This window comes from Pediculus humanus, genomic scaffold (assembly GCF_000006295.1).
Source record: "Pediculus humanus corporis 1103172107542 genomic scaffold, whole genome shotgun sequence".
NCBI lineage: Eukaryota > Metazoa > Arthropoda > Insecta > Psocodea > Pediculidae > Pediculus > Pediculus humanus.
Genome location: NW_002987157.1, coordinates 300,393 through 311,179, shown reverse-complemented (window position 1 = coordinate 311,179; position 10,787 = coordinate 300,393). Strand labels below are relative to the sequence as shown.

Here is a 10,787-nt window from a genome sequence, read left to right as displayed (position 1 = left end):
AATTTATTTATCGATTCATTTATTGATTTATTGATTTATTTACAATTCGCTATGCACCCCCCTCCCCGCGTAACTTATATCGATTATATCGATTTATTTATTGATTATTGATTTTCGCCGTTTTAAACGTGCGTGGGGAAAGCATCACGAGAGAGAAGGAGGGGAAAATGGGGGGGGGGGGAAGAAAAAATTATTATTATCATTATTATTATTACAACTAATTAAAAAATATTCTTCTTTTTATATATATATATAAAAAAAAGGCACCGCCGAGTGTGAATGTAAAAAAAAAATTTCATTTTCATATCACTCGACCGAATTTTTTTTTTCTTTTCTTTTTGTGACACGAATCGTTCATTATCATTATTATCATCATCATTACGTAATTTTTTTTTTTTTTTTTTTTTTTACACTTAAAAAGTTTAAGTTACGGACCGTAAAAATAATTAATAATAATAATAATATTGATAATACGTTTCGATGAATATTTTTTTTTTTTTGATATACGTTTGCGTTTATCATTATTACTATTATTATTATTATTACCGCACGCGCGTTTTTGACGTATGAACGAACGTTAAAATTTTTTTTAACATCACATATATCGCAATCATATCGTGATTTTCATAGACCGCCATTTTGTTTTTGTTCGGCCCGAATCCCCTTCTCCTAAAAAATGTTTCATCATCATCATCATCATCATCATCATCACAAACGTTTAATTTACGACACGGAATCCATTACGAACGTTCGGATCCCATTCGTTCGTTTGTTCTTTTTAATTACTATCCCGTCACGATCGTGAATAAAAAATAAACCTTGACGTTCAATTAAAAAAACGTGAGCTATGCACTAATTGACGACGACGTTACGTCAACTCAAATTATCTTTCGAACGTTCGTTACCCGCGAAACCGTTCAATGATAAATTGGGAACGCTCATTTTTAAAAATTCGTTTCCCACGTTGTTGTTTGAATTTTCCGAATACCTTCGTATCCTACCCCCCGCGTTCACCCTGTTGAATTTCGTTTTACCGAAATCCGTGATGGACGGCAAATCCCCGAATTCGAAATTGGGACGTTCGAATTTTTTGGGCTCTCCGACGTGATGATGATGATGATGATTTTGATCGCGTTCCTCATTCTTTTCGCGAACCCGCGACTCATCTTCCGGCGGAGTCATTTCCGGTATTTTATCCCCCACGACGTCTTTCGATATGACGGGCCAACTCAAATCGTGTTTCATTTCTTTCTCGATTGCGAGATATTTCTTTTTCGATTTATCGATGTTGTGAAACCTGTATCGAAGTTTTTTAAACGCCACGTAATCCACAATGAAGTATTCGATGAAGCAAGATATGGCGAAATTAACGGCGCCGTAAATGAGTATGACGGTCCTGAATTTGTAATCCGGGGGAACCATGAGTTCGAATGATTTTATCAACCACGAAGCCGGATCGAGTATGAGGTAGACGGTGAACGACGTCACGAAAACGATGCTCGCGAGCAAACCGTAATTGGCAAAAAGTGATTTCCGGTAGGGTTTACCCTTTGAAAAAACAATTGCGAGTATTATGTATTGAAGGGAAGACACGCCGAAAACGGCGTAATTTTCGTAGCAACCCATTTCGCCGAGATAATCGAGATTCGCCGTCGACGTCATCATCGTCGTCGTCGAGTTATCGACGATAATCGAATCCGAAGGATCACGAACCGTCGCCGCCGCCGCATCCGCCGCCGTCGTCGTCTTTTCCCCGTGCAAATCCATAAAACTCACGTACCAATCTTGCTGTTGAACGTGGTAAAAAGCGGCCACTTGCATGACCGTGACGAGTGTTATCTGTAGGAAAAGACTGAGTATAGGCGAGAAAGACATGAGACTCGCAAGGGGCGTCTTCTTCGACAGGGGTCCGTCGTAACTTTCCGTTTTACCGAAGAAGAACACGAATATGGTTATTATGAATAAATCTATGTAAAGGAATTGTATGTCCGTCAAATCCGTGTCGATGGAATAGAGTATGAGAACGGATATGAATTGTATGAGACTGTAACTCGCGACGTATTTGAATATTCCGAAACTCGTTATGAGCGCGGCTCGACCCTCACGTATGACCATGGGAATGCAAGATATGTTGGCGTGTTTCGACGTGAACGGAGAAGCGACGGAACTTTCCGCATCCGAAAGGGATACGCCTGCGTTGGCGGCTTTCAATGCTCCGCAATCGTTCGCACCGTCACCGCACATGGCTGTAAAAGAAAAAATAAGATTCGATTCGGGAAAAAGAGAGACAGAGAGAAAGAGAGAAAACGACGTCTCACCAACGTAGTATCCCAATCCTTGAAGCTCTTCGACCAGCAATTGCTTCTGATCCGGACTCATTCTAGCGAAAACAGCTCCTCGAGTCAACATTTTAGGTACTAAATCCGGATAATACGTTTGAATGTTCGACCAAGTACTTCCGGTGATTGCAAAAGAATAATCAGCGACCCTGAAAAATAAAAATATCAAAATATGAAGAAACGACAAAGGAAAAAAAAAAGTGTCAGTGACGTGTCAATAGAAATTCTTAAAACGTGTGTGTGATATAAACCTCGGTTCTGTCGATGCCGAATAACCTAAATCCGTTATGTCGCTCGCACTCGTTAAACTGCTTATGCTGACCACGCATGTATCGGTGTTAGCGTTCGGTGCAGTCTCGCAACAAGAAATCTACAACGACAAACGACAAACACAAAATCACATATTTATATACATAAATTATAACGAAGCAACAAACGAAAAACGAAAAGATTCTCACACTAGAAGGTAAAGCGCAATAACTATTCGTGTAGTGTAATACTGGAATTTCATTTTTTTTCGCTTGACTGGAATGTACTAGAATAACTCTTTGACCCGTCGGAACTATACCACAATCACGTGCAACGCTTAAAGCCGTCATCATGTTATCACCTGAAAAAAGACAAAAAAAAAAAAAAGGAAGAAAGTGTCAGAAAAAAAGGAAAAAAAAGAAACGGGTAAAAGAAACAAAATTTAAAAAATTCACCAGTGACAATTATAGTACGTATGTTGGCATCCCTTAATTCCGTAATGACTCCCGTCGTTTGGGGTTTTAATTTATTTTCCAAAACGACCAATCCGAGCAACGTTAAATTTTGTTCTACGTCTTCACGTTGAATCCTTTGAACTTTGGCATAGGATATTTTAACGAGAGGCCTGTAACCGATGGCAAGAACCCTGTAACCCTCTTCGGTGTATTCCCGAAGAACCGTGTTGAAATTTGAAGGAACTGAAAATAAAAAAAATAAAGTTTGATTTTTCAAAAACGAAACGAAAAGGAAACGGAAGAAGCAAGCAAAAGAAAAACAAAAACGGAAACGATTGGCTAACCTGATTGAGGTTTGGATAGTGAGAGAATCATTTCCGGTGATCCTTTACAATAAACTACGAAATCTTTTTCTCCCAACGTTTTCGTTATGACGCTCATCCTTTGCAAACTCGACGAAAACGGAAATTGACGTATTATACCGATTTCGATTCCGGTCTGGATACGAAAAAGAAAAAAAATCGAGTATTATTATCATTATTAATTATTTTTCCTCGCCGTCGGCGGGGCGTGAACTCACCCTGAAGCCGTCGTCTCCGATTTCAGGAGAAGAAATTATGGACGGTTCCTGTTTTGGTCTCACGATGGTCGGATGAACGATTTCGAATTTCGTGTTGTCGCTAACGTCGGGCTCTTCCAAAATCCAATCCGTGCTTTCGAACATCTTGAAATGAAGAAAAAAAAAAAATTTTTTCTTTGAATGCATTTCCGGTTTAGCGACCGACGGATCGATTTTTTTTTTCTCTCTCACGTCGACTCACCTTTAAATCTAACGGATCCCCGGATAATTTACCATCTATGATTGTGAGGCTGTGACAAGTCACCATTCCGTACAAAATGTGACTCCTTTCTAAATTTTTAGGATCCGTCACCGGATTTTGACATTTTTTTTCACTCACCGGGACTACGCCCCACATATCGAGACCGTCTTCGGTCAGTGTGCCAGTCTGAAGGAAAGGAAACGAAACGTACTATTAATAATGATAATAAATTATTTAAAAAATTTCATCGGAAGTAGAAGGAATCGAACCTTATCGAAACAAACGCAATCGATCGATCCGGAAACGTTTATGCTCCTCGGACTGATGCAATAAATTCCCTTTTTCTGCAACCTGCTTTGAGCATACATTCGACCGACCGTCATGGCGGCCGGAAGTGCTGGAGGAACGGCTATTGTTATAAGATCCAATGCTTCGACTGTGATTTCACCGAACGAAAAACCTCTTAAATACTGGAAGAAAAAGAAAAAAAAACGATGATTACCGATCGATCGATACATCGATCGATTGTTTCCGAAGCAATCGCAACCAACCAACCAACCTTTGTAATCGAAGTGTAAATGAAACCGATAAAAGCCGTAACTGCTAAAAGTGCTACAAATTTATAAGAATCGTGTTCGAATTTAAAATCAACGGGTGGCGGATACATGATGGATCGAACCAAACTACCTGCAAGGGGAGAGGAAAGAGAAAAAAAATTATAAAAACTTTCGTGTGAGAGAGAAAAACTTCCGAGAGAAAACGGAAATGGAAAAATATTTTTACCCTTGGAAGTATAAAAACCGGTACGAATGACGACGGCGCAAACGTTTTCGTCTCCATAGTACCTGGTTTGTATGACTTGAGTACCGCAAAAAAGAGTGTGTTTGGCATGTTCTCTTGAATCGTAGGGAATTCTATCGAAATTCGGGAGAGGCGTTTTCGTTACCGGAACGGATTCACCTGAACAATCAACCGAAAAAAAAAAAAAAAAAAATTAAAAACCTTGAATGACGTCACTCGTACGGACGTGAATTCGCGCATGCGCTTACCGGTAAGCATGGCCTCGTTGACGATGCAGTTACCGGCTAAAAGGACGGCATCGCATTGCATGACGCATCCGTGAGATGGTATTATTATCACATCTCCTGGTACCAACTGCTCCGTCGTTATAGTACACGTTTTACCATTTCCCCGTACGACGTTGACAACATCCACGCTATGGACGGTGCTTCGAAGTTTGCTTTGGTTCTTGCGGAAAAAGGAGGGACGAAGGAAGAAGGAAGGAAAAAATCAATAATAATTATTATTATTCGATCGCCGAAAATTAATGATAATAATAATAATAGTTACTTTTCTCGTTTGTATGATTGACGCGATTATTCCCATCGCGCTCATCAATAGTATAGCCATAGCATAGTAGAAATAATCATCGACGAACCAGAGTATGAAAGAACATATTTGAAATATGTAAAACGGATTGAGGACTTCAAACCACAAAAGCGTGAAAATACCTTTGGCGGGTATCACGATTTCATTTCTACCATAAACTATTCTCCTGCAACAACAACAATAACAAAAGCAAAGTTAATTTTATATGGAGGAACAACGACAACAACAAACAAACAAGCGAAAAGAAAAAAAAAAAAAAGGCCGGACCTTTATGACTCACCTTAGAAATTGTTCCTGTGCGGTTAGACCGGACTGCTTGTGAAGGGCAGCAGTGGTGACATCGCGATCGAGGCCATCGAGTTTTCTGAACATTTTTTTTCCTTCGTCCCAGTAATAAGAAAGTTTTTTGCAACGAAACATGCGAATCGTGTCGCAATCTAATCGTCAAAGGTCGATCGTACGGAGAAAAAGCGAGAGAGAAAACAAAAAAAAATCAAAATTAATCGGAGGATGTTGGAAAAGAAAGAGAAAGATGAAGAGAGATGAAGAGAGAGAGAGAAAAAAAATTTACCTTTGAATATTCCATTTCCGACGTGCAAAGGTAAAGCTTTGTTTTTGACTTCATAGCTGACAACCTCGGTGAGAACGTCGGTTTCCAAATTTTTTTCCTCATATTCGTTGATCGTGTTCTTCGTGAGTTCCACGACTTTTTTCACGTGATAATTCTTATGCTTGTGGTATTTGTCCTGCGAGAGTACCAACAAAACAAAAAAAAAAAAAAAACCAACGATTACGATTACGGGAGACAAACGAAAAACAAACGGGAAGGAAAAAAAAAGTCATACCACTATGAGAACGGTGCTGGCCCTATGCAATCCGCAACGAACGTGAGTGGCCAACAGCATCCAATGAGGACACCAGTGAAATATCAATCTTAATATTCCGCATGTTATTATTATCATGAACCAAGTGAAGAAATAAAGGCAATAATGTTTCCGATACCCGTGCACTTCCTACCGGGAGAAAAAACAATAATAATAATTATTATTATTATACGTTCGATCGTTCGGGGGGAGAGGGATAAGGGAACGTTCAATTACCATGTCTTCGTCTCCCAATTTAAATTGTTTCCTATCATTTTGCTCGTGTTTCTTTCCAGTGCCTGAAATTAACAAAAAAAAAAAGATTTATTAATGTGGAAAAGAAAGAAAAAAAAAAATAATCGTGGAAACGAGGATTTTCCTGGAAATATTTCCATGAGTTCTATTTATAGAGCACGAGTACCTGGAAAACAAAACGAAATCCCGCCATATCCATTATCCGCTATTATTTTTTCCTCCTCTCCTTTATAGGCAAAAAAAAAAAAAAAAAAAAACATGAAAACGATTAACATATTTCTTTTTTTTTTTTTTCTACGCGCAAAACATATATATGATTAACGATTGTTTGTTGGATTTTAAACTTGTTTGTTTGTTTGTTTGTTTGTTTGCCTTGTTTATGTTTCTTACGTATACGTAAAGACAAAAACAAAAACAAAAAAAAAAAAATTTTTTTTACGACGCATTTGCAAAACGATTAATTTTCTCTCTCTCTCTCTCTCTCTCTCTCTCTCTCTCTCTCTCTCTTTCTTTCTCTCTTTCGCTCTTTCTCTTTCCCCCCAACTTTCCCCGAACCGTTTTTTAAAGAACGTTCGCAATCGTTCGGTTTGCTTTTGAAAAACGTTGGTTTTTTTTTTTTTTAAATTTTCCGAGTCGAGAGAGAGAGAGAGAGAGAGAGAGAATAAATAAAGGCGAGGTAGAACGATAAAATTCGTACCTGATTTCGATACATCGATTTATCGAACGAAAAAAAAAATAATAATAATAATAATTAATTACTCTATGATCTTTGGATCGTTCATTTTTTTTTCTCGCGTGGGACCGGAATAAATATTAAAAAATATTTTTCACGTTTTTCGCTAACGATAAAAAAAAAAAATCAGTTCAAATTTATTCTATATTATCATTATCATCATCATTATTATTATTATTATTCACTGATTTCGAGCGTATTACGTCATCAAATTCAATCGATTTCAAGGCTGTTAGAAATCCACGATCGCCGCCGCCGTTAATTTTTTTTTTTTTTTTTTTCCGAAAACGAACGACGACGAAATTTAAATAACAACCCTTGACTTGATTGATTGATTGACTATCCGTCGTCTGGCGACGACGACAGCGAGACGCGATATTTGTAAGAAAAAGCAAAAAAAAAAAAAATGGCGTCGACGAAAATAAAAAAATAATAATTCAAGGATCGTTTCCGACTGACGAACGAATATAAATTTTTTTCTAGAACGTTTATAATATTGCTGAACAAGTGACGATAAGAAAATTTAAAAAAAACTGCTGCTGTTGCTGAAAACTTACTGTGAAAAAAAAAACAGGAGACGACAGCAGCATTGAAACGATAAAAAAAAAAACACGGTCACGGTTTAATTGATTCAAATTCCGTTGAAGTTGGCAAACGGGCGCCCAATAACGTCAAAATCTAAATCTAAATTCGATCTATCGTTCGTTCGATCAATCGATCAATCGATTCATTCATTTTCTCTCTCTCTCTCTCTCTCTTTCATTCGGTCAGTCACAGTCTAATTAATATTTCACCTTCACATCATTTGCCCGTAAATTCTTTTTTTTTTATTTTGGGCAACCACGTGATTATTTAATTAATTATTGATAATAATGATAAACGTTTCTTCATTTTTCGTCTGCTTTCTTTCTCTCTCTCTCTTCCTCGCAACCGCGTATTATTTATTTCCACTCTCCTGTTTTTTTTTTCTTTTCTTCTAATCCCTCCCTAACCCCCCACGCGTTTCAAACTAACCTATTCTCTTCCTTTTCTTTTCACTTCCCCCTCTCCCGCTTCGCTCCCCATCCGGAAAATTTGTCCACTCACCGTAATTCTTAACGTATCCCTCGCATTCGTCGTAATCGTCGAACCTTTTGATTTCGTTCGATACCCTACAGTAACTGGGTTTAGTTCTGGAATATAAAATCTTATGACTGGGAGTTCCAGACATTTTTCCTTTTTTTCCTTTTTCCTTTTCCTTTCCTTTCCTTCTTGGTTCTCGACTCTTTTACCCCCTTTCGCGAAACAATGACGCGGCACGACAGGTAAAAGGTTAAAGGTCAACTTTTTTTTAAAAATGCGATTCCCTTAAATTTTTCTTCCCTTTTCTTCTTTTGCTTCCTTTCTTCTTTTCTGCTTCTCTTTCCTTTTTTCCTTTCTTCCTTCTTCCTTCTTTCTTTTTTTCTTCTATCTTTCCACTTTTCGCTTCTCCTTTTGTATAATTATTATTATTACTTTTTCTTTTGAATTCCTCGAGAGTGTGTGTGTGGGATGAAGAGGAGGAGGAGGAGGTGGAGGGGAGGTAGAAAATAAAACGAAGTCAATCAATTTTTCACTTAAACCTTTTTCGATTCGTTTTTTTTTCTTTTTCTTTTCGGTTTGTTTCGTTTCGCTTCCTCTTTTCTCTCTCTCTCTCTCTCTCTCTTTCTTTCTCTCTTATCAGTCTGGTTCTTTTATCAATATAATATTTAGCTTGTGTCAGTCCCCTTTCCCAGGATCTGGTTTTTTCCATCCGACTCGTGGCCTTTTCAAATCGTTTTCCGTTCTATATATTTTTAACATGTTCCAAATCGAACAACTTATTTTCATTTTTCTTTCGCCCATTTTTACTATTATTATTATTATTATTCTTATAACAACTATTAACAAAAAGTTACGCTTTGTTTGTTTGTTTGTTTGTTTGTCTTTCTTTTTCTCTTTCTAATTATCCAAAATCGCGCACTTTTTTTTTTTTGTTTGTATATTCTTTAATTTCTTTCTTTTTTATTTTGTTTTTTCAAATAATCCGTAAAACGTAACAATTCAATCGCGCGATAACAAACGAATAAAAATCACAACAAACAACAAACAATCCTTTAATCGATTTACCACAAATTAAAAACAAATCGGAAAATGAAAACTTTTTTTATTCCTGGTTTGTTCTCGAATGTTTGAAACTTGACGATTTTTTTTCCCGGTTTTTTCGAATGAAACAAAATTTAAATAATAATAATAATAATAATAATACGAATTTAAACTTTGAGAATTGGGTAAAAAGAAAATCGAAAGAAACGAAAAAAAAAAAAAAAAAAAAACAACAACAACAACCGCGACAACAACCACGACAAACTTGAACTAATTAAAAATTACTACTTTTATATTTATTAGAGTAGTAAATTTTACAAATTTTCCCGACAGGACTTCTAACGCAACGTTGATTTCTAACCATTTTCATTTTTTATACAAACACCGACAAAAAAATTATTATTATTATTATTATTATTACGGATATCACGATTCGCGCGACAGATACAAACGATATATCGAAATCACTCCGATGGATAATTTTATTACAACAAAACACTTTTTTTTATTTTTTCATTCACTATTTTTTTTTTATCATCTATAAGAAAAAAAAAAAAAAGAAAATAATAATAATTATTATGATAATGTAAATAATGATGATGATAATAATCATTCGCGTTTGTAAAACTGGAATCGGGGGAGAGAGAAACAGGGATAGGATGGAAGGGAGGGAGGGAGAGAAGAGGGAAGAGGGAAACCTTGGATTCTTCAGTTTAATGGATGTGGAAAATGTTGGAGAGAAAGTGAGAGAGAGAGAGAGAGAGAGAGAATGAAAGAGGGAGAAAAAGAGAGAGAAAGAGAGGACAGAGGGAGAGAGAGAGAGAGAGAGAGAAAATATTTTAAAAAATTTAATTTCTCGGTCCAATTTCTTATTTTTTAAAATGGCGGAAAAGGAAAATTTGTGTTTGTTAGCCAAAAAAACTTTTTTTTAGTTTGAGAAAATTGCATAACGTCACCACGTGGCGATGGTGGCGCCGGTAGTAGTGGTGGTGGTGGTGGTAGTGGTGATGGTGATGGTGTCGGTGGTGACCTTGTTTGTTTGATTTCCACGACTTGATGACGACAACAAAATGCTTTAAATGCAAATAAGAAAAACGTTTTTTTTTTTTTTTTCCTACGCATTCGAATTAATTTTTTTTTTTTTTTTTTTTGTTTGACTAAAACAAAAAAAAAAAATTAATTGATGACGTCATCGTACGACAAAAGGCTCGTGACGTAATGAAATGAAATGATGACGTATCACGAATTTGATTATTGATTTTCAATCACGAATGTAAAAAAAATTTAAATTTGTTTTTTATATATCGAGAAAGTTCGATGGATTCGTCTTTGACCAACCTCAACAAATTTTTCTTTTTCTTATCAGTGTCCCATACGAATCCTTATCACTCACTCACTCTCTCTCTTTCTCTCACTCTCTCTCTTTCTCTCACTCTCTCTCTTTCTCTCACTCTCTCTCTTTATCAATTATAAATTCGTCGTTTTCTTGACAAAAAAATTTTTAATCAAAGGTAATCATCGTCATTTGTCATATAATTATTAACGTGGGCGCGTTCGTTTGTTTCGTGGAAACGACAAAA

The 10,787-nt window shown here is 36.6% G+C and overlaps 2 protein-coding genes across 2 annotated transcripts; both read right to left on the bottom strand.

Annotated features, from left to right (window-relative positions):
- Nucleotides 1–873: 873 nt before the first annotated feature.
- Phum_PHUM193930 (cation-transporting ATPase fly, putative) lies at nucleotides 874–6,570 on the bottom strand (the record flags this gene model as incomplete). Its single annotated transcript, XM_002425308.1, has 19 exons — nucleotides 874–1,746; nucleotides 1,825–2,246; nucleotides 2,319–2,488; nucleotides 2,591–2,709; nucleotides 2,798–2,949; nucleotides 3,044–3,286; nucleotides 3,388–3,541; nucleotides 3,624–3,767; nucleotides 3,865–4,050; nucleotides 4,134–4,334; nucleotides 4,424–4,551; nucleotides 4,648–4,824; nucleotides 4,914–5,112; nucleotides 5,215–5,419; nucleotides 5,534–5,690; nucleotides 5,825–5,999; nucleotides 6,099–6,266; nucleotides 6,354–6,415; nucleotides 6,552–6,570. The coding sequence occupies 19 exons, from the start codon at nucleotides 6,568–6,570 to the stop codon at nucleotides 874–876; spliced, it is 3,954 nt and encodes a 1,317-aa protein (XP_002425353.1).
- Nucleotides 6,571–8,045: 1,475 nt separating this feature from the next.
- Nucleotides 8,046–8,314, bottom strand: Phum_PHUM193920 (uncharacterized protein; the record flags this gene model as incomplete). Its single annotated transcript, XM_002425307.1, has 2 exons — nucleotides 8,046–8,059; nucleotides 8,119–8,314. 2 exons carry the CDS (start codon nucleotides 8,312–8,314, stop codon nucleotides 8,046–8,048), a joined length of 210 nt encoding a protein of 69 aa, XP_002425352.1.
- Between the last annotated feature and the right edge of the window lie 2,473 nt (nucleotides 8,315–10,787).